Source organism: Dendrobates tinctorius, unplaced genomic scaffold (genome assembly GCF_039654945.1).
Source record: "Dendrobates tinctorius isolate UK_male_01 unplaced genomic scaffold, ASM3965494v1 ptg000358l, whole genome shotgun sequence".
Lineage (NCBI taxonomy): Eukaryota > Metazoa > Chordata > Amphibia > Anura > Dendrobatidae > Dendrobates > Dendrobates tinctorius.
Genome location: NW_027362024.1, coordinates 636,623 through 661,286, shown reverse-complemented (window position 1 = coordinate 661,286; position 24,664 = coordinate 636,623). Strand labels below are relative to the sequence as shown.

The window sequence follows — 24,664 nt, the reverse complement described above, 5'->3', positions numbered from 1 at the left end:
GAAACGTATAGAAAATACCAAGATCACATGAGAAGGTGCTCGTACGAATTCACTGATAAATGTGGTCGCTGATTGGCAAGGAGGTTATATCCATGTATGCAAGGGACATATGTACCCAAAATAAAAGGGGCACCCGGGCCAGAAATGCATAACCCCTCTGACACAGCTGAGGCATGTTGTTGCTGTTATAGCTCGCTATATAATATCCATGGATAATACCACGACATGCCACCTAATATTCTGGAAAGAAAAACTGACAAATATATTATGGACGCTGCTCTTCCTTCCTTACAGACCCCTGAGCAGGAGGAACTAGACAAAGCTGTCACTGAGGAAGAGATCGGAGAGGCCATTACATCATTCCCTATCGGGAAGAGCCCTGGGCCGGATGGAGGCAATAATAGATTTTATAAGATGTTTGCACCCCAGTTATTACCATTTTAGGAAAAGTGTTCAGTAATATCTCAGAAGACTCCCTCTTCGCCCCTTAATTACTTGAGGCTGACATAACATTGTTTCTGAAAGCCTGGAGAAGAACCAAATGTCTGCCCTAATTTTCATCCAATATCACTAATTACTGTAGATGTGAAAATATTCTCTAAAGTGATTACAGCCCGGCTCTCCCACTACCTGCCCCCAATTGTTACCAACCATCAGGTTGGCTTTATTAAGGACAGAGAAGCTCGTGAGAAAACATTGTTATTAATGTCACATGCAGAAACCCCGGGGATCCCAATGTGTCTTGTTTCTGCCGACACTGAAGAAGCGTTGGACATAGAGCCCGGACTTTCTTGAAGATCACCCTACGACATATTGGGTTGGGCCTTTTCTTGTTATCTATCATTCTCTCCTTATACACTGACCCTAAACTGATAATTAGGGGAGATGGCCTTCTATCTGACACATTATCTATTAATAATGGGAAGAGGCGAGGGCGTCCCTCATCACTTCTCCTATACACACCGGTGATGGAGCAGTTAGTGGTGGCATTACGTATAAATCCCGATATTAGTGGGGTCACTATAGGCTCACAGCTCTATACACTCGCTCTATACACAGGTGACTTGTGGCTCTATGTTTCACCCCCAATGATCTCATTTCCCTCTGTAAAGGTACTGTCACACTTAGCGATGCACCAGCGATCCCGACCAGCGATATGATGCGGACAGGATCGCTGGTGCATCGCTAAGTGGTCGCTAGTGAGCTGCCACACAGGCAGATCTCACCAGCGACGTCGCTGGGGACGGGGGTCGCTACTTACCTGTCACACTAGGCGATCCTGCGTCCTCCCGCCCAGCTCCACGCTCGTCGCTCGTCTCTCCACAGGAAGTGCCGCAGGAAGCTGACGACGAGAAACAGTCCTGGACGTTCTCGCGTGATCAGCGATAACCAGCGGGGGAGCGGGTCGTAGGTAAGTATCAGACACAGCGATATTGCTAGCGATATCGCTTAGTGTGACAGTACCTTTAGTAGCAATGGACAATATAGTAAGGAGCAGAAAGACAGCGATCAGATAGCAGCAGATAGGAAAACAAGCGCTGATCCCACAAATAACGAGAAGGAACAACTAAGATCTTCTCTGAGATTTCACATAGAGAAGGGACGATTGTCTAAGAAATAACAGAGAAACTCTTCCCTGAATTTCCACACAAGCCGCATTGGTGTTATATTCCTAAAGTCCACAAAGACGCAGCGCCCCCACCAGGTCGCCCGATAGTGTGCGGGGTTGGATCAGTAACAGAATCTTTATCTACATTTATAGACCGGTGTCTGAGACCATTACTGAGAATAGCACCTGCTCACATCAAGGACACCGGAGATTTATTGTCATGTCGGACACTGTTCGCACCAGGGTGTCCGGCAGACAGCGGTAATACCCCATCCTACCACTTTGTTCTCAGCGGCGCTGGTTGTTCCTCTGATCCGGCTTGGATTGGGTTAACCAGGTTGTCATTCTGGCTGGGGTCTTAGCCACGCCCACTGTCTTTAAATTGCCCTGTGTGACTATGGGCGTCGCCGACTATAGCTCTTGCCTTGTGCTAAGCGATACCGGTCTGGAGTGGTGGTCTAAGGAGCATACGGTTGCTGGTGTAGTATATTCCATTGTTGCCATTTTGCCTCCCTGTGTTGTATTATTTGGTTGCCCTTGCACATTACTGTATTCCCCTGTATGTACGCGGTGTGGTGCATTTCCGTTATCCCTGTCCATACTTATTTGTGGGGTCTGGTGTTTGGTCTCCTCACTGGGTGGAGGGTGGTGAGTTCAGCTTAGGGCTGGACAGGAGACAAGGACAGGGTGGAGGCCCAGGCAGGCACACCTTCAGTGTAAACCCTGGGTTGAGGGACAGACAGGGTTTCCCCTAGTCTGAGGGACACCGCAGGGGCCCCGGGGTTTTAGCCTAAAGTCACCTAGGCTTCCCATGACATTATAGTCGGCCCAAAAAAAAAAAAAAAGGGGTTATTTACCATGGATCCCATAGTCTCCATTACTAAGCAGCTGGAGGCTCTGTCCACACAGGTCACTGAACTGAGGGGGGCGGTCCAGCAACAAGGCCTGTCAGTTCCTGCTGTGCAAACTGAGACAGCAGCCAGGGCAGCTGAACCCAAGTTACCTCTCCCTGAACGATTTTCTGGTGATCGCTGTAAGTTCGTTGTATTTCGTGAATCCTGCAAATTGTATTTTCATATGCGTCCTCTCTCCTCAGGAGATGAGGCTCAGCGTGTGGGCTTGGTAGTTTCCTTGCTGGGTGGTGACCCACAAGCATGGGCCTTTTCACTACCTCCGGATTCACATGCATTTGAGTCCGTAGACATTTTTTTTTCTGCTCTTGGTTTAATCTATGACGATCCAGACAGACTGGCGTTAGCAGAGTCTAAAATACGCTCTCTGCTCCAGGGTGAGCGACTGGCGGAGGATTACTGCACTGAATTTCGTCGCTGGGCTGTGGACACTCAATGGAATGACCCTGCTCTAAGAAGTCAATTTTTGCATGGGGTTTCTGGAAGGGTTAAACAAGCCCTGCTAATGTATGAGACTCCCGCCTCTCTGGAGGCTGCTATGGTACTTGTTGTACGCATTGATCGCCACTTTTGTCAGAGGTCGCAGGAGACATTGCCTATGGGAGGGGGGGCAGTTTCTGGTAAGGTTGCTTCGGGTGAATCCGTGGAACCTATGCAGATCACTGGTATATCTCATACACATAATAACAAACATAAATGTCCCTTGCCCAGAAAGCAAGGGGTCTGTTTTTTTGTGGCAAAAAAGGACATTTTATTAATGCATGCCCCCTGGTACCTAAGAAGGACGCGTCGGCGGAAAAACTGCTAGACTCAGAGGGTTTGGAGGAGTCTAGTCTGAGCCTTTGCATATCCTCCGTGGTGGTCTCCCAGTGCATGCTCCCTGCCAAGGTAGTTATCGGGGGCCAAGAGCTGTCAATTACTGTATTTGTAGATAGTGGTTCAGCTGCTAATCTCATTGATGAAAAGTTTGCGCGTACAGCGGGATTTAAGGTGGAAGAGCTGCCTAATCCTATCCGGGTGGTTACCATCAATGCCTCCCCTCTCTCACAAGGGGAGATTAAAGAGTTTGTGGCTGATGTAAAACTCCACATTGGGGTCCTACACTCTGAGCGGGTAACATGTAAGGTGCTCAGTAATTTACCTGCTCAGATAGCTCTGGGGTTTCCATGGTTGTCTATGCACAATCCGGTGATTGATTGGAAAACCCAGGACATAATTCAGTGGAGCAGATACTGCCAGGAGAGTTGTCTGGCCACGTGTATCTCCGCTGTGACTCCCAGCATCCCGGAGCCACTGCTGGACTTTGCTGATGTATTTTCTGAAAGAGGTTGTTCTGAGCTGCCACCGCACCGACCCTATGACTGTGCTATTAGATGAAAACGGGGGGCCAAGTTACCGAAAGCCAGGATGTTTAATATCTCAGGTCCTGAGAGGCAAGCGCTCAAGGAATACATTGCAGAGAGTCTAAGCAAAGGGCACATCAGGCCCTCATCATCTCCATTGGCGGCTGGGTTCTTCTTTGTCAAGAAGAAAGATGGCGGATTACGTCCTTGTCTGGATTTCAGGGAACTCAACCAGATCACGGTTCGTGACCCATACCCGATGCCACTGATACCCGATTTGTTCAACCAGGTGTCTGGTGCCAAATGGTTTTCCAAGCTTGACCTCAGGGGGGCATACAATCTCATAAGAGTCCATCAAGGGGATGAATGGAAGACGGCATTTAATACCCCTGAGGGTCATTTTGAGAGTTTGGTGATGCCATTTGGGTTGACCAGCGCGCCAGCAGTATTTCAACATTTCATAAATGATGTCTTTTCTCATCTCTTGGGGAAATTTGTTATTATATACCTTGATGACATTCTTATTTACTCACGCGACCGTGATGCACACATAGAGCATGTTAGGCAGGTATTGCAGTTACTCAGGGAAAACAAGCTCTATGCCAAGCTTGAGAAATGTGTATTTGTCGTCCAAGAATTACCTTTTTTTGGTTATGTAATTTCCGCCGCAGGGTTTAAAATGGACACCGCTAAGGTGCAAGCGGTGCTGCAGTGGGAACGGCCTGATAATCTCAAGGCGCTTCAGCGATTCCTGGGCTTTTCAAACTATTATAGGAAATTTATTAAGAATTTTTCTATGATTGCTAAACCGCTCACCGACATGACTAAAAAAGGTATCAATTTTTCTGACTGGTCTGAGGCTGCTGTGCGCGCGTTTGAATTCCTGAAAAACAGTTTTGCTTCAGCTCCCATCCTGGTTCAGCCTGATGTCTCCCTACCATTTACTGTGGAGGTGGATGCATCCGAAGTTGGAGTGGGGGCGGTACTGTCTCAGGGTCCATCCTTGGGCAAATTGCATCCGTGTGCCTACTTCTCCAAGAAGCTGTCGCCTGCCGAGCATAATTACGATATTGGTAACAGGGAATTGTTGGCCATCAAGTTGGCATTTGAGGAGTGGCGACACTTCTTGGAGGGGGCTGTCCATCAGATTACTGTTATAACAGACACTGCTTTATTTAGAGTCTGCTAAACGCCTGTCCCCCAGACAGGCTCGCTGGGCGTTATTCTTCACCCGGTTCAATTTTTTTGTGACATACCGACCAGGTTCTAAGAATATTAAGGCGGACGCCTTGTCCAGATGTTTCCCGGGTGGAGAGCCACGTGAGGATCGCCTATCCTCCAAAAGGGTGTTGTGGTCTCGGCTCTCACGACAGAAGTTGAGGCAGAGATTGCTGAGGCTCAGGAGGAGGTACCGCCGGATCTGCCTCCTAATAAATCGTTTGTGCCACTACACCTACGCTTAAAGGTGTTAGGGGAACATCACGATACTGTCCTGGCGGGCTACCCAGGGGTTAAGGGCACTCTGGAACTTGTATCACGTCGTTTTTGGTGGCCCAAAATCCGGCAGGAAGTGGCCTCATATGTGTCAGCCTGTACCACGTGCGCACGGGCCAAGACACCACGCTCCCGTCCTGCTGGCACGTTGCATCCTCTCTGTGTGCCCAGTAAGCCAATGACTGATATTTCCATGGATTTCATTACTGATTTGCCCTCCTCGGCTGGGAACACGGTCATTCTGGTATTAGTTGATCGGTTCTCTAAAATGTCGCATTTCGTTGCTTTGCCATCTTTGCCCAATGCGAAGACCCTTGCTCAGGTATTTATTCGCGAGGTGGTCAGACTTCATGGTGTCCCGTCTGACATTGTATCTGATAGAGGTACACAATTTGTGGCAAAATTTTGGAGAGCTTTTTGTTCACGCCTAGGGATTAAATTGTCTCATTCATCGGCTTTCCATCCGCAGTCGAATGGGCAGACTGAGCGTATGAACCAAAACCTAGAACAATACTTACGCTGTTTTGTGTCTGACAATCAGGAGGAGTGGTCGGCGTTTCTTCCTCTGGCTGAATTCGCGATAAACAATCATTGTCAGGAATCGTCTGGGGAATCTCCCTTCTTTTGTGTTTATGGTCAACATCCCCAATTCTGTACCTTGCGCCAAGGGTGCTCGGCAGGCATCCCTGAGGAGGACCAGTTGGGAGCACAATTGTCATCCGTTTGGAGGAGAGTAAAGCAGCGCTTGCTGAATGTAGGTTCTAGGTACAAACGTGTGGCTGACGGTAGACGTGTGCCAGGTCCGGACCTGTGTGTGGGTGATTGGATGTGGTTGTCTACAAGGAACATCAAACTCAAAATACCATCGCTTAAGTTGGGTCCCAGGTTCATTGGTCTATTTAGGATCTCCGCAATTATCAACCCTGTGGCATTTCGTTTGGAGTTACCTGCCGTATACAAGATACATAATGTGTTTCACAGGGCGTTACTTAAGAAGGCCGTGGGTGCGGTTGATGTTTCGCCCGTGCCACCACCTCCCGTCTGGGTGGATGGCACATTGGAGTTTGAGGTGTCCAAGGTGGTGGACTCTCGGGTAGTGCGTCGCACTCTACAGTACCTGGTCCACTGGCGTGGCTATGGTCCGGAGGAGAGGACTTGGGTGCCGGCTTCGGACATACATACGGACTGACTGGTTACAATGTTTCATCGCCGCCATCCGGACAAGCCGGGTCCTCGACATTGTGAGGTTCCTGGGGTCCCTCGTAGCAGACGGGGTACTGTCATGTTGGACACTGTTCGCACCAGGGTGTCCGGCAGACAGCGGTAATACCCCATCCTACCACTTTGTTCTCAGCGGCGCTGGTTGTTCCTCTGATCCGGCTTGGATTGGGTTAACCAGGTTGTCATTCTGGCTGAGGTCTTAGCCACGCCCACTGTCTTTAAATTGTCCTGCGTGACTATGGGCGTCGCCGACTATAGCTCTTGCCTTGTGCTAAGCGATACCGGTCTGGAGTGGTGGTCTAAGGAGCATACGGTTGCTGGTGTAGTATATTCCATTGTTGCCATTTTGCCTCCCTGTGTTGTATTATTTGGTTGCCCTTGCACATTACTGTATTCCCCTGTGTGTACGCGGTGTGGTGCATTTCCGTTATCCCTGTCCATACTTATTTGTGGGGTCTGGTGTTTGGTCTCCTCACTGGGTGGAGGGTGGTGGGTTCAGCTTAGGGCTGGACAGGAGACAAGGACAGGGTGGAGGCCCAGGCAGGCACACCTTCAGTGTAAACCCTGGGTTGAGGGACAGACAGGGTTTCCCCTAGTCTGAGGGACACCGCAGGGGCCCCGGGGTTTTAGCCTAAAGTCACCTAGGCTTCCCATGACATTTATAGAGAATTGTGTCCGATATAGATTGGCAGGAGGGTTATAAATTGGCTTTGATCGACGTCGGGAGCTTGTATGCACGAATTCCACAAATCACAGGACTGGAAGCAATAAAAAATCTATGGAAAAAACTGCTGAAACAGATGACTATATTGGATTCATCCTGGAAAGCCTGAATGTTATATTGTCCCATAAGGCCTTCTCTTTTGGGGGCAGCTGGTCCACCCAGATGACGGGGACAGCGATGGGGGCGCCAGATGCTGCAGTTTCACTAATTTGTTCTTGCCAGACTTTGAAAATAAATATATTTATAGTGTAAAACCCCCACCTGACACCTCCGTGTGGACCACCGGTACGTGGATGATGTGTTTCTGGTGTGGGCTGGGACAGAAAGGGGTACAGAAAGGGGTTAATGATTTCATTAAATATATGAACGAGGAGAATAAGGTTAATATGAGATTTATTCACAATTTGGATGGAATAACTTTTTTCTCAGACGTGAATAATAAAATAGTGGATGGTAGAATAATAACCAGCACCTATAAAAACCTGCAGCCATCAATATGTCCCTCCATTCTAATAATGCGCACCTGGAACATACTAACAGAGGCCGACCATACAGCCGGTATCTGAGGCTGAGAACAATGAATGGTAGAGAAGAAGGTTTCCTACAACAAGCGAATGACCTGACAGACGACTTATTACACAGAGGTCATCTGCCAACAGTATTACACTCTGCTAGAGTGATGGAGGAACCCATGTGGGTCTAGTTACAAGATCCAGGAGGAAGATCAGAAAAAAGGACGAGATAATAAAAGGTTTATTGTTACTTTTATACCTAATCCCAATATGAATGTAATAAAATCAGCGATAAAAAGGAATTGGCATTTGTGAGGAGATAAAGATTTAGCCGTAGCAGCAAAGAACAACCCTCGATTGCTTCTAGAAGAAGCGGTGACTTAGATGACTTATCGCTACAGGAAAGATTCCAGGAGAAGAACAATAAAGTCACCTGGTTACATGAAAGACGCCCAAGAGGCCATTTCCATTGTGGGGATTGCTCCTTCTGTCATCTCCATCTTACAGGAGAAATCTGAGGATCGGTGCGATGACGTTAGATAAACTAATCACGGGCCGCACAGAGCAAGTGCTTTATGTCATATACTGCCCAGGACAATTATTATACTGCCCAGACTATTAGACCGCGGCACATCAGGCTCAGAGAACATTTCCATTCAGTCACACAGGGAAAGGATCTGTGACATTAATGATATAAGAGAGGTCCATAATGCGGACCCCAATGTGCTGAGATCTGCAGGAATTGAGCCCGCTGATTATCCCGTACAAGGCGGTGACCAGAATAGATTACTACTAACAAGAGAAGCAGCATGGATTGTGGATTGCGGTGCACAAGTTCCCCTTGGCCTCAGTGATACATTGAATATGTCTGTGTGGCTATGATCTATGTTATATTTCTTTACATTTTTTGTATTAATCATTTCACTGTACTCACTGTAAATGTTTTGCACTTCTCAGTTAACCATTCCCTAACCCTTGTTAAAAAAAAGTGGTGTAACCCCCTGACAAGCATGGACCGGTAGAAGCGCTAAGCAAGTGCGAAACGGCCGTAGTCTGTCAGGCTCTCTCATCTGTATAGCTCCCTGCTACCTGCACGCCGCACTCTAATATGGTTTGATGTCACGTTTCACCATGGAATAAAATTGCAAGAAGGATCTGGGTGACAATTCTTTCAATCTCTTATGATTTCTCTTACATTTATACACAATGGTGACGAATGGAAGGCCGCATTATATTGTAGATTGTAAGCTCTCACCAGCAGGGGCGTCTTATTTTGCTTTAATTATTGTATTGTTAACGTTGTTACTTATGACTTGTGTTTTGAAACTGTTAAACTGTAAAGCGCTGCGGAATATATTGGCGCTGTATAAATAAAGATTATTATTATTATTATTAAACCGGAGGGGCATAGTGAAAATTTGGTGATGCCATTCAGATTAAACAATGCTCCAGCAGTCTTTAAAAATGTCATTTTTTTTCTCCCCGATGGGTAGATTTGCGGTAGTTTACCTGGATGATATATTGAGTTACTCACGTCCTCTGCAGGAGCATCATGAGCATGTCAGACAGCTGGAGTGGGAAAAACATTACCCAGCAATCCCTTTTTGACATTTTGAAGATTTGTATCATTGAAAAATGTCCTAGCACCAAGAAACATAAAAGAGACGAAGGAAGATTTGCTAAAAATCGCCTGTCTCCCGAATAAACTCATTACATGCAATCTGAAAACTTGCCTCTGCTGTGACTCGATCTGCCATGGTCTCTCTGAATTCACCCTTATTTCTACTGGTGAAATTTTATCGACCAAAACTCCCATGTCATGTCCCACCAGTTGTGTTACACACGTGATTATATGCTCATACCAGAAATTATATGTGGGAAGGACGACCCAACCCCTCCACAAAAGGCTGAACTCACACCGCTCCAATACTCCATAGGGTTTTCTCCAACATGGGCTTTCACGTCACTGCACCATCAAACACAAGAAAGATTCCACACAACTGAGAATATTCCCCACAGAGGAGATTCCCCCACAGGAACAGAATCGCATTGGACAACTACATCGGGAAGAAATCTTCTGGATTTATAAACTAAACCCCCTTACTCCAAATGGCCTCAGTGAGATTACAGATGTTACAGGGCCTCCTGCTGCACCAGCCTGGGATAAGTCAGATCATCGCTGGATCCCCGAACACCTCCTGTGACCCGGCTCCACCAGCGCTGCCGATCCCCCCCGGGTTTACTGAATTCAGACCGTGGGACAGACCCCCATTTCACACATTAACTTTTTCCCTATTTTCCTTCTGAATATTTGGGGTGCGTCTTATGGTCCGGTGCGGCTTATAGTCAGAAGATACAGTATATTTTTATTCATTCTTTTAGGTGACCTCACTTCATTCATAGGCACTTTATAATATAATTATTGTATGTAAGTGTGTTCTGTTTTCTCAGGAACTATAATTTATCTTTGTGTGGCGGACTTTCTCATGAACTTTGACATTTTGTGCTTTGTTGGCATTTTTCCTTCCAAAGACATACTGATAGGGAATTTAGATTGTGAGCCCCATCGGGGACAGCGATGATAATGTGTGCAAACTGTAAAGCGCTGCGGAATATGTTGGCGCTATATAAATAAAAAGATTATTATTATTATTATTATAAAGACTGCATATAAAACGTTCCAGGCTTGACATGTTTATCCGCTCTCAGGTTTCGTCCTGAGGAAGACGTCCTGTGTGACTGTGAAACGCGTTGACTTTGAAAACCTGTTTGAATAAACATTTTTAGTGAAAATCTCCATCTCCGATCGTCTCCATCAGCAGCGCAGGTACAGACACATTATACCCGGATCAGCTCTTCTGCTCGGTCTTTGGCCCCGGGTCCTGCAGCAGCTGATTTATGCATTGAGCATGGTGTAAAGGCGCCACTCCATCAGGTGAGTGTAATACTCCCCTACTCTCATTACATCTGGTTATCAGGTAAGACCCTATTTTTCGCTTGTTTGTTCCTCAGTATCTCGACTACAAGAAATCTCTGTAACACTTTCAGGTTACTTGGATAAAACCAATGAAGGGACTGCTGGGACCGTAACGGGGTCCATCTGAGACCCCAATGCAGAAGCCACATGTCCTGAGAACTGGACCTGCTGGACCACAAATTGTCATTTCTCCAGGTTACCAAATAAATAGTTGTCACGTAGAACCTGGAGAACCTGTCTGACATGCTCAGCATGCTCCTCCAGAGGACGGGAGTAACTCACTATATCATCCAGGAAAATTACCACAAATCTACCAATCAGTGAGGAAAATATAATTACTGACATTGTCACAGACTGCCGGAGCATTGGTTACCCCGAATGGCGGCATCAGGTTGGGTTTTCTTACAACGAATATTGGATTTATATTGGGGCCCCCTGTCCCTGACAGCCGGTGTCGTTTCCCCTACAGAGGATAATCCACAAGGGCCCTGAGGTGCGAGACTCGGGCGAGTTTCTCCCAAGTGTGACCCCGGCCTCAGCCGGACTCGGAAGGGGGAAATAACCGAGATTTGGGCATTTTAGCTCCTGGTGTGGAGTCGATAGCACAATCATATGCCGCCATATAGTAGACGGCCGGTAACCGGTGAGAATTCCCTCCTGTGTGGGGTCTATTTCCCTCCAGAGAAATCACACGTTACATTCCACACATAACACTGTGTAGAGAAGGCGGCGCGGGGTAATTGTGCCAGTAGTGAGGGGCGAATAATGGCGGGAATGTCACTGACTGAGGAGAAGCCTCCATGGAGGTCTGCACTTCGGAGATCATGTGACCCCTGACTCCTCCCCTCCTGTGACCTCATCACAGGTCCTGTGCACAGAGCAGCCATATATGTGGAGTGCGGCTCTGCAGGTTAGTGATGGGCAGTCCGGCTCTTCTGGCTCCTTCCCCCACTTTTCTCCCTCCTGTCCCTTCACTATAAGGCTGTGTGCACACGCTGCAGATTATGTGCGGATTCATCCGCGCGGATTTTGTAAAATCCGCAGGTGAAACCGCAGGTCAAAAGACCTGCGGTTTTACCTGCGGATTGCTCTGCGGTTTTGCCCTGCGGTTTTTCATCTCCTCAATGGAGGAGATGGCAAACCGCAGGAGAATCCGCAGAAAGAATTGACATGTCAATTCTTTCTGCGGATTGAAAACCGCAGATAATCCGCGCGGAAAATTCCGCACCGTCTGCACTGCGGTTTTTGATTCCCATAGGGAATCATGGTACTGTACACCGCAGTAGAAACTGCTGCGGGTCCGCAGCGGCCAAAACCGCTGCGGAACCGCAGCAAAATCCGCAGCGTGTGCACACAGCCTAAAGCCTGGGCCTCATTATACAGCTGTACAGGGGTCTAGTGAAGGCTTTTTAGCCCTTTCCTCAGACTGTAGCTCCTGGGAACAGGCCCTCACTCCAGTCCCTTCACTATAAAGCCTGAGCCTCATTATACAGCTGTACAGGGGTCTAGTGAAGGCTTTTTAGCCCTTTCCTCAAACTGTAGCTCCTGGGAACAGGCCCTCACTCCTGTCCCTTCATTATAAAGCCTGCGCCTCATTATACAGCTGTACAGGGATCTAGTGAAGGCTTTTTAGCTCTTTCCTCAGACTGTAGCTCCTGGGATCAGGCCCTCACTCCTGTCCCTTCACTATAAAGCCTGGGTCTCATTATACAGCTGTACAGGGGTCTAGTGAAGGCTTTTTAGCCCTTTCCTCAGACTGTAGATCCTGTGCACAGGCCCTCACTCCAGTCCCTTCACTATAAAGCCTGGGCCTCATTATACAGCTGTACAGGAGTCTAGTGAAGGCTTTTTAGCCCTTTCCTCAGACTGTAGCTCCTGGGAACAGGCCCTCACTCCTGTCCCTTCACTATAAAGCCTGGGCCTCATTATACAGCTGTACAGGGGTCTAGTGAAGGCTTTTTAGCCCTTTCCTCAGACTGTAGCTCCTGGGAACAGGCCCTCACTCCTGTCCCTTCACTATAAAGCCTGGGCCTCATTATACAGCTGTACAGGGGTCTAGTGAAGGCTTTTTAGCCCTTTCCTCAGACTGTAGCTCCTGGGAACAGGCCCTCACTCCTGTCCCTTCACTATAAAGCCTGGGCCTCAATATACAGCTGTACAGGGGTCTAGTGAAGGCTTTTTAGCCCTTTCCTCAGACTGTAGATCCTGTGCACAGGCCCTCCTGTCCCTTCACTATAAAGCCTGGGCCTCATTATACAGCTGTACAGGGGTCTAGTGAAGGCTTTTTAGCCCTTTCCCCAGACTGTAGCTCCTGGGAACAGGCCCTCACTCCTGTCCCTTCACTATAAAGCCTGGGCCTCATTATACAGCTGTACAGGGGTCTAGTGAAGGCTTTTTAGCCCTTTCCTCAGACTGTAGATCCTGTGCACAGGCCCTCCTGTCCCTTCACTATAAAGCCTGGGCCTCAATATACAGCTGTACAGGGGTCTAGTGAAGGCTTTTTAGCCCTTTCCTCAGACTGTAGCTCCTGGGCACAGGCCCTCACTCCAGTCCCTTCACTATAAAGCCTGGGCCTCATTATACAGCTGTACAGGGGTCTAGTGAAGGCTTTTTAGCCCTTTCCTCAGACTGTAGCTCCTGGGAACAGGCCCTCACTCCTGTCCCTTCACTATAAAGCCTGGGCCTCATTATACAGCTGTACAGGGGTCTAGTGAAGGCTTTTTAGCCCTTTCCTCAGACTGTAGCTCCTGGGAACAGGCCCTCACTCCTGTCCCTTCACTATAAAGCCTGGGCCTCATTATACAGCTGTACAGGGGTCTAGTGAAGGCTTTTTAGCCCTTTCCTCAGACTGTAGCTCCTGGGAACAGGCCCTCACTCCTGTCCCTTCACTATAAAGCCTGGGCCTCATTATACAGCTGTACAGGGGTCTAGTGAAGGCTTTTTAGCCCTTTCCCCAGACTGTAGCTCCTGGGAACAGGCCCTCACTCCTGTCCCTTCACTATAAAGCCTGGGCCTCATTATACAGCTGTACAGGGGTCTAGTGAAGGCTTTTTAGCCCTTTCCTCAGACTGTAGCTCCTGGGAACAGGCCCTCACTCCTGTCCCTTCACTATAAAGCCTGGGCCTCATTATACAGCTGCACAGGGGTCTAGTGAAGGCTTTTTAGCCCTTTCCTCAGACTGTAGCTCCTGGGAACAGGCCCTCACTCCTGTCCCTTCACTATAAAGCCTGGGCCTCATTATACAGCTGTACAGGGGTCTAGTGAAGGCTTTTTAGCCCTTTCCTCAGACTGTAGCTCCTGGGAACAGGCTCTCACTCCTGTCCCTTCATTTTAAAGCCTGGGCCTCATTATACAGCTGTACAGGGGTCTAGTGAAGGCTTTTTAGCCCTTTCCTCAGTCTAGCTCCTGGGAACAGGCCCTCACTCCTGTCCCTTCACTATAAAGCCTGGGCCTCATTATACAGCTGTACGGCGGTCTAGTGAAGGCTTTTTAGCCCTTTCCTCAGACTGTAGATCCTGGGCACAGGCCCTCACTCCAGTCCCTTCACTATAAAGCCTGGGCCTCATTATACATCTGTACAGGGGTCTAGTGAAGGCTTTTTAGCCCTTTCCTCAGACTGTAGCTCCTGGGAACAGGCTCTCACTCCTGTCCCTTCATTTTAAAGCCTGGGCCTCATTATACAGCTGTACAGCGGTCTAGTGAAGGCTTTTTAGCCCTTTCCTCAGACTGTAGATCCTGGGCACAGGCCCTCACTCCAGTCCCTTCACTATAAAGCCTGGGCCTCATTATACAGCTGTACAGGGGTCTAGTGAAGGCTTTTTAGCCCTTTCCTCAGACTGTAGCTCCTGGGAACAGGCCCTCACTCCTGTCCCTTCACTATAAAGCCTGGGCCTCATTATACAGCTGTACAGGGGTCTAGTGAAGGCTTTTTAGCCCTTTCCCCAGACTGTAGCTCCTGGGAACAGGCCCTCACTCCTGTCCCTTCACTATAAAGCCTGGGCCTCATTATACAGCTGTACAGGGGTCTAGTGAAGGCTTTTTAGCCCTTTCCTCAGACTGTAGCTCCTGGGAACAGGCCCTCACTCCTGTCCCTTCACTATAAAGCCTGGGCCTCATTATGCAGCTGCACAGGGGTCTAGTGAAGGCTTTTTAGCCCTTTCCTCAGACTGTAGCTCCTGGGAACAGGCCCTCACTCCTGTCCCTTCACTATAAAGCCTGGGCCTCATTATACAGCTGTACAGGGGTCTAGTGAAGGCTTTTTAGCCCTTTCCTCAGACTGTAGCTCCTGGGAACAGGCTCTCACTCCTGTCCCTTCATTTTAAAGCCTGGGCCTCATTATACAGCTGTACAGGGGTCTAGTGAAGGCTTTTTAGCCCTTTCCTCAGACTGTAGCTCCTGGGCACAGGCCCTCACTCCTGTCCCCTCACTATAAAGCCTGGGCCTCATTATACAGCTGTACAGGGGTCTAGTGAAGGCTTTTTAGCCCTTTCCTCAGACTGTAGCTCCTGGGAACAGGCCCTCACTCCTGTCTCTTCACTATAAAGCCTGGCCTCATTATACAGCTGTACAGGGGTCTAGTGAAGGCTTTTTAGCCCTTTCCTCAGACTGTAGCTCCTGGGCACAGGCCCTCACTCCTGTCCCTTCACTATAAAGCCTGGGCCTCATTATACAGCTGTACAGGGGTCTAGTGAAGGCTTTTTAGCCCTTTCCTCAGACTGTAGCTCCTGGGAACAGGCCCTCACTCCTGTCCCTTCACTATAAAGCCTGGGCCTCATTATACAGCTGTACAGGGGTCTAGTGAAGGCTTTTTAGCCCTTTCCCCAGACTGTAGCTCCTGGGAACAGGCCCTCACTCCTGTCCCTTCACTATAAAGCCTGGGCCTCATTATACAGCTGTACAGGGGTCTAGTGAAGGCTTTTTAGCCCTTTCCTCAGACTGTAGCTCCTGGGAACAGGCCCTCACTCCTGTCCCTTCACTATAAAGCCTGGGCCTCATTATGCAGCTGCACAGGGGTCTAGTGAAGGCTTTTTAGCCCTTTCCTCAGACTGTAGCTCCTGGGAACAGGCCCTCACTCCTGTCCCTTCACTATAAAGCCTGGGCCTCATTATACAGCTGTACAGGGGTCTAGTGAAGGCTTTTTAGCCCTTTCCTCAGACTGTAGCTCCTGGGAACAGGCTCTCACTCCTGTCCCTTCATTTTAAAGCCTGGGCCTCATTATACAGCTGTACAGCGGTCTAGTGAAGGCTTTTTAGCCCTTTCCTCAGACTGTAGCTCCTGGGCACAGGCCCTCACTCCTGTCCCCTCACTATAAAGCCTGGGCCTCATTATACAGCTGTACAGGGGTCTAGTGAAGGCTTTTTAGCCCTTTCCTCAGACTGTAGCTCCTGGGAACAGGCCCTCACTCCTGTCTCTTCACTATAAAGCCTGGCCTCATTATACAGCTGTACAGGGGTCTAGTGAAGGCTTTTTAGCCCTTTCCTCAGACTGTAGCTCCTGGGCACAGGCCCTCACTCCTGTCCCTTCACTATAAAGCCTGGGCCTCATTATACAGCTGTACAGGGGTCTAGTGAAGGCTTTTTAGCCCTTTCCTCAGACTGTAGCTCCTGGGAACAGGCTCTCACTCTTGTCCCTTCACTATAAAGCCTGGGCCTCATTATACAGCTGTACAGGGGTCTAGTGAAGGCTTTTTAGCCCTTTCCTCAGACTGTAGCTCCTGGGCACAGGCCCTCACTCCTGTCCCCTCACTATAAAGCCTGGGCCTCATTATACAGCTGAACAGCGGTGTAGTGAAGGCTTTTTAGCCCTTTCCTCAGACTGTAGCTCCTGGGCACAGGCCCTCACTCCTGTCCCCTCACTATAAAGCCTGGGCCTCATTATACAGCTGTGCATGGGTCTAGTGAACTCTTTTTAGCCCATTCCTCAGACTGTAGCTCCTGGTCACCATGTGATCTCACCATAACCCTAACAAGCTAATTAAGGTGTGAAATCTTGATCAAAATTATCTCAGTACACAAATCTCTAAAGGTGCCCAAAGTTTTGCATCGCCCTTTTTCCTTTTTGCAATTATGAAATTGTAAAAAAGTCTATATATTTTTTTATTATTATAGTTGCCTAAAATACAAAGGCCATGTGTCATCTTAGAGGTTCGGCCTTTTAGAGATCATTTCATCTTCATCTTACTACTGCTCACAATAACGGTCATTTTGACCAGGGGCGCCCACACTTTTACATGCCACTGTCAATGCTTCATCCCGCTGGTGCTCAATATTTAATAGGGTCTTACTATTAAACTTAATGAAAAGTTTGGTGAATTCCTTTGAGCTGTTATTACTAGAGATGAGCGAATATTGTCGGAGAAGTTGTTATTGGCTAATATCGCTTACCGAATAGCTGCATCGGGACCCCGGATCCCTGGAGCGCTCCCGATAATCAGCTGCATGTGTCGCCCTCCATGCAGGTGCTGTGACTATCACACAGCGCGACACACGCAGCTGATAATCGGGAGCGCTCCAGCACACTGAGTCCTGCACGCACTGAGGCCGCTGATCATGTGACCCCTGACTCCTCCCCTCCTGTGACCTCATCACAGGTCCTGTGCGCACAGAGCAGTCATATATGTGGCGGACACTCCTGGATCTTCTGCTTTCTGGGCCGGTTCCTCCTTTGAGTCCTATTAACCCTTTCACTCTCTGTATTCTCCTTTCTGACAGGACAATATCTGAATCCGGATAGTGTGACAGGAATTTAAGCAATGTGGAAGGAAAAAATGACAATTTTACTTTTTTTTCCTCACAAAAATGTGACATTAGCCCCAAAATTGTCAGCGTAACAAATCCTTATTTCCCCCACTGTAGTTTGTAGACTCCGAATTTACTTCATAAGAAAATGGTAGCTCTTGGAGTCCCTCTCAACTTATGCTTGTGGATTTATAACTTCCTGACAGCCAGGATACAGAGTGTAAAAGTTGGACCATTCACTTCGGACACCTTGGTCACAAACATCGGGGCACCTCAGGGGTGTGTTTTGTCCCCGTTACTGTTTTCTTTCTATACGAATGATTGCATCTCTTCAGCAGACTCAGTAAAAATCTTGAAATTTGCCGATGATATGACACTGATTGGTCTCATCAGGGGAAATGCTGAAGACTTGTATCGGAGTGAGGTGGAAAGAATATGTGACTGGTGTAAAGCCAATAATCTTGTACTCAACACTAAAAAAACTGCTGAGATGGTTGTGGATTTTAGGAAAGATCAACATGAGATACTTCCAATCTACATCCATGACGAAGTGGTTCTTAGGGTCACAGAGACCAAATTCCTTGGTGTTATCATCTCTCATGATCTTAAATGGGGGAAAAACGTGGATGCTGTTATAAGAAAAGCACAACAGAGGATGTTCTTCCTGCGTCAGCTGAAAAGATATGGTTTGTCTAAGAATCTCCTGATCTTATTCTTTAATGCTGTCATCAGATCTGTGATTTGTTCCTCTCTGATAGTCTGGTATGGGGGAGCCACTGCGCATGACAAACTCCGCTTACAAAGCACTTTCAGAACAGCAGAGAGAATTATAGGCTCCCCCTGCCTAAAATCCAGGATCTTTATGATAAGAGTATTCGATCCCACGCATTGAAAATTTCATCCGATCCCTCTCACCCGGGACACTCCTCATTCCAACTACTCCCTTCAGGACGTCGCTTCAGAGTCCCCAAATGCAGTACCAACCGCCATATGAACAGCTTCTATCCACTCTCTGTTCAACAATTGAATCGTCATGTGTAGACTATATACTGTATCTGTCTTGTTAGATGTTACTTGTTGTATCTGTTGTTATATATTATGTTGCCTCTTTGCCACAAAGAATTCCTTGTATATATGTAATATGTACTTGGCGATAATAAATTTGATTGATTGATTGATTGATATACAGATCCCTTAAGTGAGAAAAGAGCTGAATTCCCCACTTAAGTTATTGCATTTTGGAGATTGCCCCCCACTGGGAATTTATCTCCAGGTAAAGGCACAATTGTGTCTCCATGGGGGTTGTGCTCACAGCCCAACATCGTGTGGCCTCCAAAGAAATGCCACCCCACACCATTACTGACCACTGCCAAACCGGTCATGCTGAAGGATGTTGCAGGCAGCAGATCGCTCTCCACGGTGTCTCCAGACTCTGTCACGTCTGTCACATGTGCTCAGTGTGAACCTGCTTCCATCTGTGAAGAGCACAGGGCGCCAGTGGAGAATTTGCCAATCCTGGTGATCTGTGGCAAATGCCAAGCGTCCTGTACGGTGTTGGGCTGTGAGTACAACCCCCATCTGTGGACCTCAGGCCCTCAGACCATCCTAATGGAGTCAGTTTCTAATGGTTTGTGCAGACACATGCACATTTGTGGCCTGCTGAAGATCATTTTGCAGGTCTCTGGCAGTGCTCCTCCTGTTCCTCCTTGCACAAAGTTGGAGGTAGAGGTCCTGCTGCTGGGTTGTTGCCCTCATACGGCCCCCTCCACATCTCCTGGTGTACTGGCCTGTCTCCTGGTAGCGCCTCCAGCCTCTGGACACTACGCTGACAGACACAGCAAACCTTCTTGCCACAGCTCACATTGATGTGCCATCCTGCATGAGCTGCACTACCTGAGCCACTTGTGTGGGTTGTAGAGTCCGTCTCATGCTACCACGAGTATGAAAGCCCAACCAACATTCAAAAGCGATGAAAACATCAGCCAGAAAGTATTGGTACTGAGATGTGGTCTGTGGTCCCCACCTGCAGAACCACTCCTTTATTGAGGGTGTCTTGATAATTGCCAATAATTTCCATCTGTTGTCTATTCCATTTGCACGAAAGCATGTGAAACTGATTGTCAATCAGTGTTACTTCCTAAGGCCTTTTTCACACTTCAGTTTTTTGTAATCAGTTGAAATCCGCCAAAGATGAAAAAAACGGATCCGTTTCTGTTTTGGAACAAACGGATGTCAGCGGACAGTTTTTTGGACGGATCCACCGAAGTTGCAAAGGGCAGGAAATTTAAAGGAACCGCGGTCTGAAAAAGGAGAGAGAGAGAGCGACTGTCAGTCAAAATCCGCCGCTAATGCAAGTCTAAGGGGGAAAGAAAACGGATCCGCCAAAAAAGGGGCGGATCCGTTTTTTCTAAAACTGGCGGATTTTGACTGACTTCAAAAAACTGAAGTGTGAAACAGGTCTAAGTGGACAGTTTGATTTCACAGAAGTTTGATTTACTTGGAGTTATATTCTGTTGTTTAAGTGTTCCCTTTATTTTTTTTGAATAGTGTATATAGATAGAGAGATTTTTTTTCTTTACGTTGGAGGGTCCAATTCCAGCTATTGCTGTGGGATCTGTGATTTCTATCTACTCCACTGTGTACAGGATAATAGAGTATAATAAAGTAGTTATGGAGGTGACGTAACTAACATTGTGCAGTGACTCTGCTTTCCATATAGTAATGGATATTTCTTGTTGCTGAAACTGTGATTTTTTTTCCACTTTAAATCTTTTTTTAAACCCCTCTGATCAGTGCGATCATACAACATACAAGCCTCTGATGGCTCCAGTGATGCCCTGTACTACTGTAGTGCCGTGTATGATCACTGCCTGTCAGTGTAATACTAACGGCCCCATACACATGAGAAACATTTTAATATCGGCTTTTTCTGGAGTTTTTCTTGTAATGTAGGAAAGCCTAAGGCCAGAAATAAACCCCATAAATCACTGTACATGGAGACTTTGGGATCAGATCATTTCTGTCCGCGTTGATTGTGGAAACTAAAAATCTTTTCTAAAAGCCTCAAACTTCTGTGTGTGACTCAGAGCTGAGATCTAACGGGATAGAAGATTCCAGTGCGGGGAAGACGGGAAACCTTCATATAGACGGCCGGTGGGGATGGAGGCAGTGACCGACTCTGGCCAAATCTGTCTCTAGAGCCGTAGTAGAAGATGAAGATGTCGTCCTCATCATGAAGGAGTTATTTCTCATGTCGCGTGTAATGAATATCTCCTGCAGTATTGCTAATGCGGATTCCAGTGTCGGTAATGAGACGAGAATTAGCGTTATGGAAGATGAGTCTATGAGGAACGTGTTCAGCTGCCGACTCCGAGGAGGAAACTACTTCTTGTCTGTGGCCTAAATATATAGGTTTTATTAGTAGATGTCAGGGGAGAAAACTAAACCCTGTAAAATAATAAATCTCATATGTTTCCCTTATTATCTCCAGTAATTGTATTATTACACAGGATTCTTATGATGTTACATCGGATCATCTTCTTCTCATTCAGGTCTCTACAATATCGGATCCTCTCAGTGAAGATCTTCTACAGAAGAGAGTTTTCCTGATTTACCCATCAAGGATGGATATGGACAGAGACAAGATGGCGGAGAGGATATTACACCTCACCCTAGAGATCCACTTCCGTCTCACTGGAGAGGTGAGAGATTCTGATGACGTCACATTACATCATTCTTATCTATGGGAATAACAGATGGACAGAACTGGAGAGGTGAGGACTCTGGAAATGTCTGTAGTTAGATTTATTAATGTGTCTCTCCATAACCAGGATTACACAGTGGTGAAGAAGACCTCTAGTGATTACTGTCAGGACCCTGTGTCTGAGGGATGTGAAAGACCCCTGAGCCCAATCACGGGGCCTCCACCTCACCCCCTGATCCATGAGGACATCAATCACCAGAAGAACCTAGACCTCATCTACAAGATGATTGAGCTGCTGATTGGAGAGGTGACATTGCTGGGACATTATTATTATTATTTATTTATAGAGCACCATTGGTTCCATGGTGCTGTACATGAGAAGGAGTTATATACAAATTACAGATATCACTTACAGTAAGCAAACTAACAATGACAGACTGATACAGAGGGGAGAGAGGACCCTTCCCTTTTGGGCTTACATGCTACAGGATGGTGGGGAAGGAGACAGTAGGTTAGGGGGTTGCAGTAGCTCCAGTGATGGTTAGGCGGTAGCTCCAGTAGTGATGAGGAGGCAGCGGGATCATTGCAGGCTGTAGGCTTTTTTGAAGAGGTGGGTTTTCAGGTTCCGTCTGAAGGATCTGAGTGTGAATGATAGCCGGACGTGTTGGGGCAGGGAATTCCAGAGGATGGGGGCTATTCGGGAGAAGTCTTGGAAGCGGTTGGGTGAGGAGTGAATAAGTGTGGAGGAGAGAAGGAGGTCTTGGGAGGACCAGAGATTACGTGAGGGAAGGTATCGGGAGATTAGTTCTGAGATATATGGAGGAGACAGGTTATAGATGGCCTTGTAGGTCAGTATTAGTAATTTGAATTTGATACGCTGAGTGAATGAGAGCCAGTGAAGACATTTGCAAAGGGGAGAAGCGGAGGAGTAGTGAGGAGAGAGATGAATTAGTCAGGCGGCAGAGTTAAGGATGGACTGGAGAGGTGCAAGGGTGTTAGCAGGGAAGCCACAGAAAAGGATGCTGCAATAGTCGAGGCGGGAGATGATGAGGGCATGCACAAGTAGTTTAGCAGGTTGAGGAAAGGATGGATTCTGGAAATATTTTTGAGCTGGAGGCGGCAGGAGGTGGAGAGAGCTTGGATGTGCGGTTTGAAGAACAGGGCAGAGTCAAGGGTTACTCCGAGGCAGCGGACCTCCGGTAGGGGGGAAAGCGTGATGTCAATTGTTATAGAAAGGTCGGGTAAGGAAGATCTTTGAGATGGGGGAAAGATGATTAGTTCAGATTTGTCCACATTGAGTTTGAGGAAGCGAGAGGAGAAGACGGAGAATATGGCTGATAGACACTCTGGGATTCTGGAGAGCAGAGAGGTGACGTCTTGGCCAGAGAGGTAGATCTGAGTATCATCGGCATAAAGGTGGTACTGGAATCCGTGGGACTTTGAGTTGCCCCAGGCCAAGTGTATAGACTGAGAAGAGTAGGGGTCCTAGAACAGAGCCTTGGGGGACTCCAACAGAGAGAGGGTGGGATGAGGAGGTAGTGTGGGAGACGCTGAATGTGCAGTTGGAGAGGTATGAGGAGATCCAGGATAGGGCGAGGTCTTTGATGCCGAAGGAGGAGAGGATCTGTAGTAGGAGGCAGTGGTCAACTGTGTTGAAAGCAGAGGACAGGTCTAGAAGGAGGAGTATAGAGTATTGTCCGTTAGCTTTGGCTGTAAGTAAGTCGTTAGTAATTTTGGTCAGGGCTGTCTCAGTGGAGTGATGGGGGCGGAAACTAGATTGTAGGTTGTCAAAGAGCAAGTTAGATGAGAGGTGGGAGGAAAGTTCAGCGTGGACATGCTGCTCCAGGAGTTTAGAAGCAAATGGGAGCAGCGATATTGGGTGATAGCTGGACATGGCTGTTGGGTCGAGGGTTAGCTTTTTAAGGATAGGCGTGATTGTGGCATGTTTGAAAGCAGAAGATAAGGTACCAGAAGTTAGTGATAGGTTGAAGAGGTGGGTTAAGGATGGGATAAGTGTGGTGGTGAGGTTGGGGAGGAGGTGGGATGGCATAGGGTCAAGTGCACAAGTGGTAAGGTGTGATTTGGAAAGAAGATGAGCAAGCTCCCCTTCAGTGATGTTAGATAGGGAGGTTATGGGATTTGGGCATTGGTCTTGTGTGCAAAGGGGTTGTGGTGGTTGAGCAACAAAGACATGCCGTGTTTGGTCTATCTTGGTTTTGAAGTGTGCGCGAAGAGATGAGGGAGGTTGGAGGGGGCAGTGGTGGGCAGAGGAGGATCTGTAGTAGGAGGCAGTTGTCAACTGTGTCGAAAGCAGAGGACAGGTCTAGAAGGAGGAGTATAGAGTATTGTGGGTTAGCTTTGGCTGTAAGTAGGTCATTGGTAATTTTGGTCAGGGCTGTCTCAGTAGAATGATGGGGGCAGAAGCCAGATTGTAGATTGTCAAAGAGCAAGTTAGATGAGAGGTGGGTGGAAAATTCAGTGTGGACATGCTGCTCCAGGAGTTTAGAAGCGAATGGGAGCAACGATATTGGGCAATAGCTGGACGTGGCTGTTGGATCGAGGGTTGGCTTTTTAATGATAGGTGTGATTGTGGCATGCTTGAAAGCAGAAGGGAAGGTACCCAAAGTTAGTGATAGGTTGAAGAGGTGGGTTAGGGAGGGGATAAGGGTGGTGGTGATGTTGGGGAGGAGGTGGGATGGGATAGGGTCAAGTGCACAAGTGGTGAGGTGTGATTTGGAGAGAAGATGAGCAAGCTCCCCTTCAGTGATGTTATATAGGGAGGTTATGGGGTTTGGGCATTGGTCTGGTATACAAAGGGGTTGTGGTGCGGCAAATTCCTCGGCAGAGATTAGGGAAGTCGAGGGGGCAGTGGTGGGCGGAGGAGGGAGTTAAAAGTATTGAACAACTGTTTGGGGTTGTGGGATAAGGAAGATACAAGGGATGTAAAGTAGGCCTATTTAGCAGAGGTGAGAGCCGATATGAATGCAAGTGTTGTTTGTTTGAGTGCAGTGAAGTCGTCTTGGGAATGTGTTTTCTTCCTGCGCCGTTCTGCAATTCTGGATGCTTGCCGAAGCTTTTTGGTGGTGTTATTGTGCCAGGGTTGTCTATTGATTCGTCGCACTCTGTTATGCATGACAGGGGCGACTGTTATGATTGGGTCACCGAGGAGGAGAGCAGGCCCAAGCTAAGCCACAGAAAACCAGAGAGGTTGGTAACTAAGCGGATTGCAGACCCCTGATGCTATCCACACAACTAGCAGTAGCCGTGGAGCGTACCTACGATGATCCTAGACGCCTCGACACAGCCGGAGAACTAAATAAGCCTAAAGCAAGAAAGGGGAAATCTAAACTGCCCCAGAGCAGACCCCAAAGGAATAGATAGCCCCCAAACATATATTGTCGGTGAGACAAGATGAAAACACAAATGCAGGTAG

At 47.8% G+C, this 24,664-nt stretch overlaps 1 protein-coding gene across 1 annotated transcript; it reads left to right on the top strand.

Annotated features, from left to right (window-relative positions):
* Positions 1-225: 225 nt before the first annotated feature.
* Positions 226-22,987, top strand: LOC141075496 (uncharacterized). Its single transcript, XM_073562582.1, has 3 exons — positions 226-416; positions 21,019-21,229; positions 21,359-22,987. Exons 1-3 carry the CDS (start codon positions 226-228, stop codon positions 21,647-21,649), a joined length of 693 nt encoding a protein of 230 aa, XP_073418683.1. The 3' UTR covers positions 21,650-22,987.
* Positions 22,988-24,664: the final 1,677 nt, after the last annotated feature.

What these genes read in the sequence shown, in the direction of transcription:
- LOC141075496 (XM_073562582.1), top strand. Translation starts at nt 226, where the DNA reads ATGCCACCTAATATTCTGGAAAGAAAAACTGACAAATATATTATGGAC. An exon ending in AATAATAGATTTTATAAGAT is followed by an intron (nt 417 to 21,018) that starts GTTTGCACCCCA and finishes TATTATCTCCAG; the next exon opens with TAATTGTATTATTACACAGG. An exon ending in ACTTCCGTCTCACTGGAGAG is followed by an intron (nt 21,230 to 21,358) that starts GTGAGAGATTCT and finishes CTCCATAACCAG; the next exon opens with GATTACACAGTGGTGAAGAA.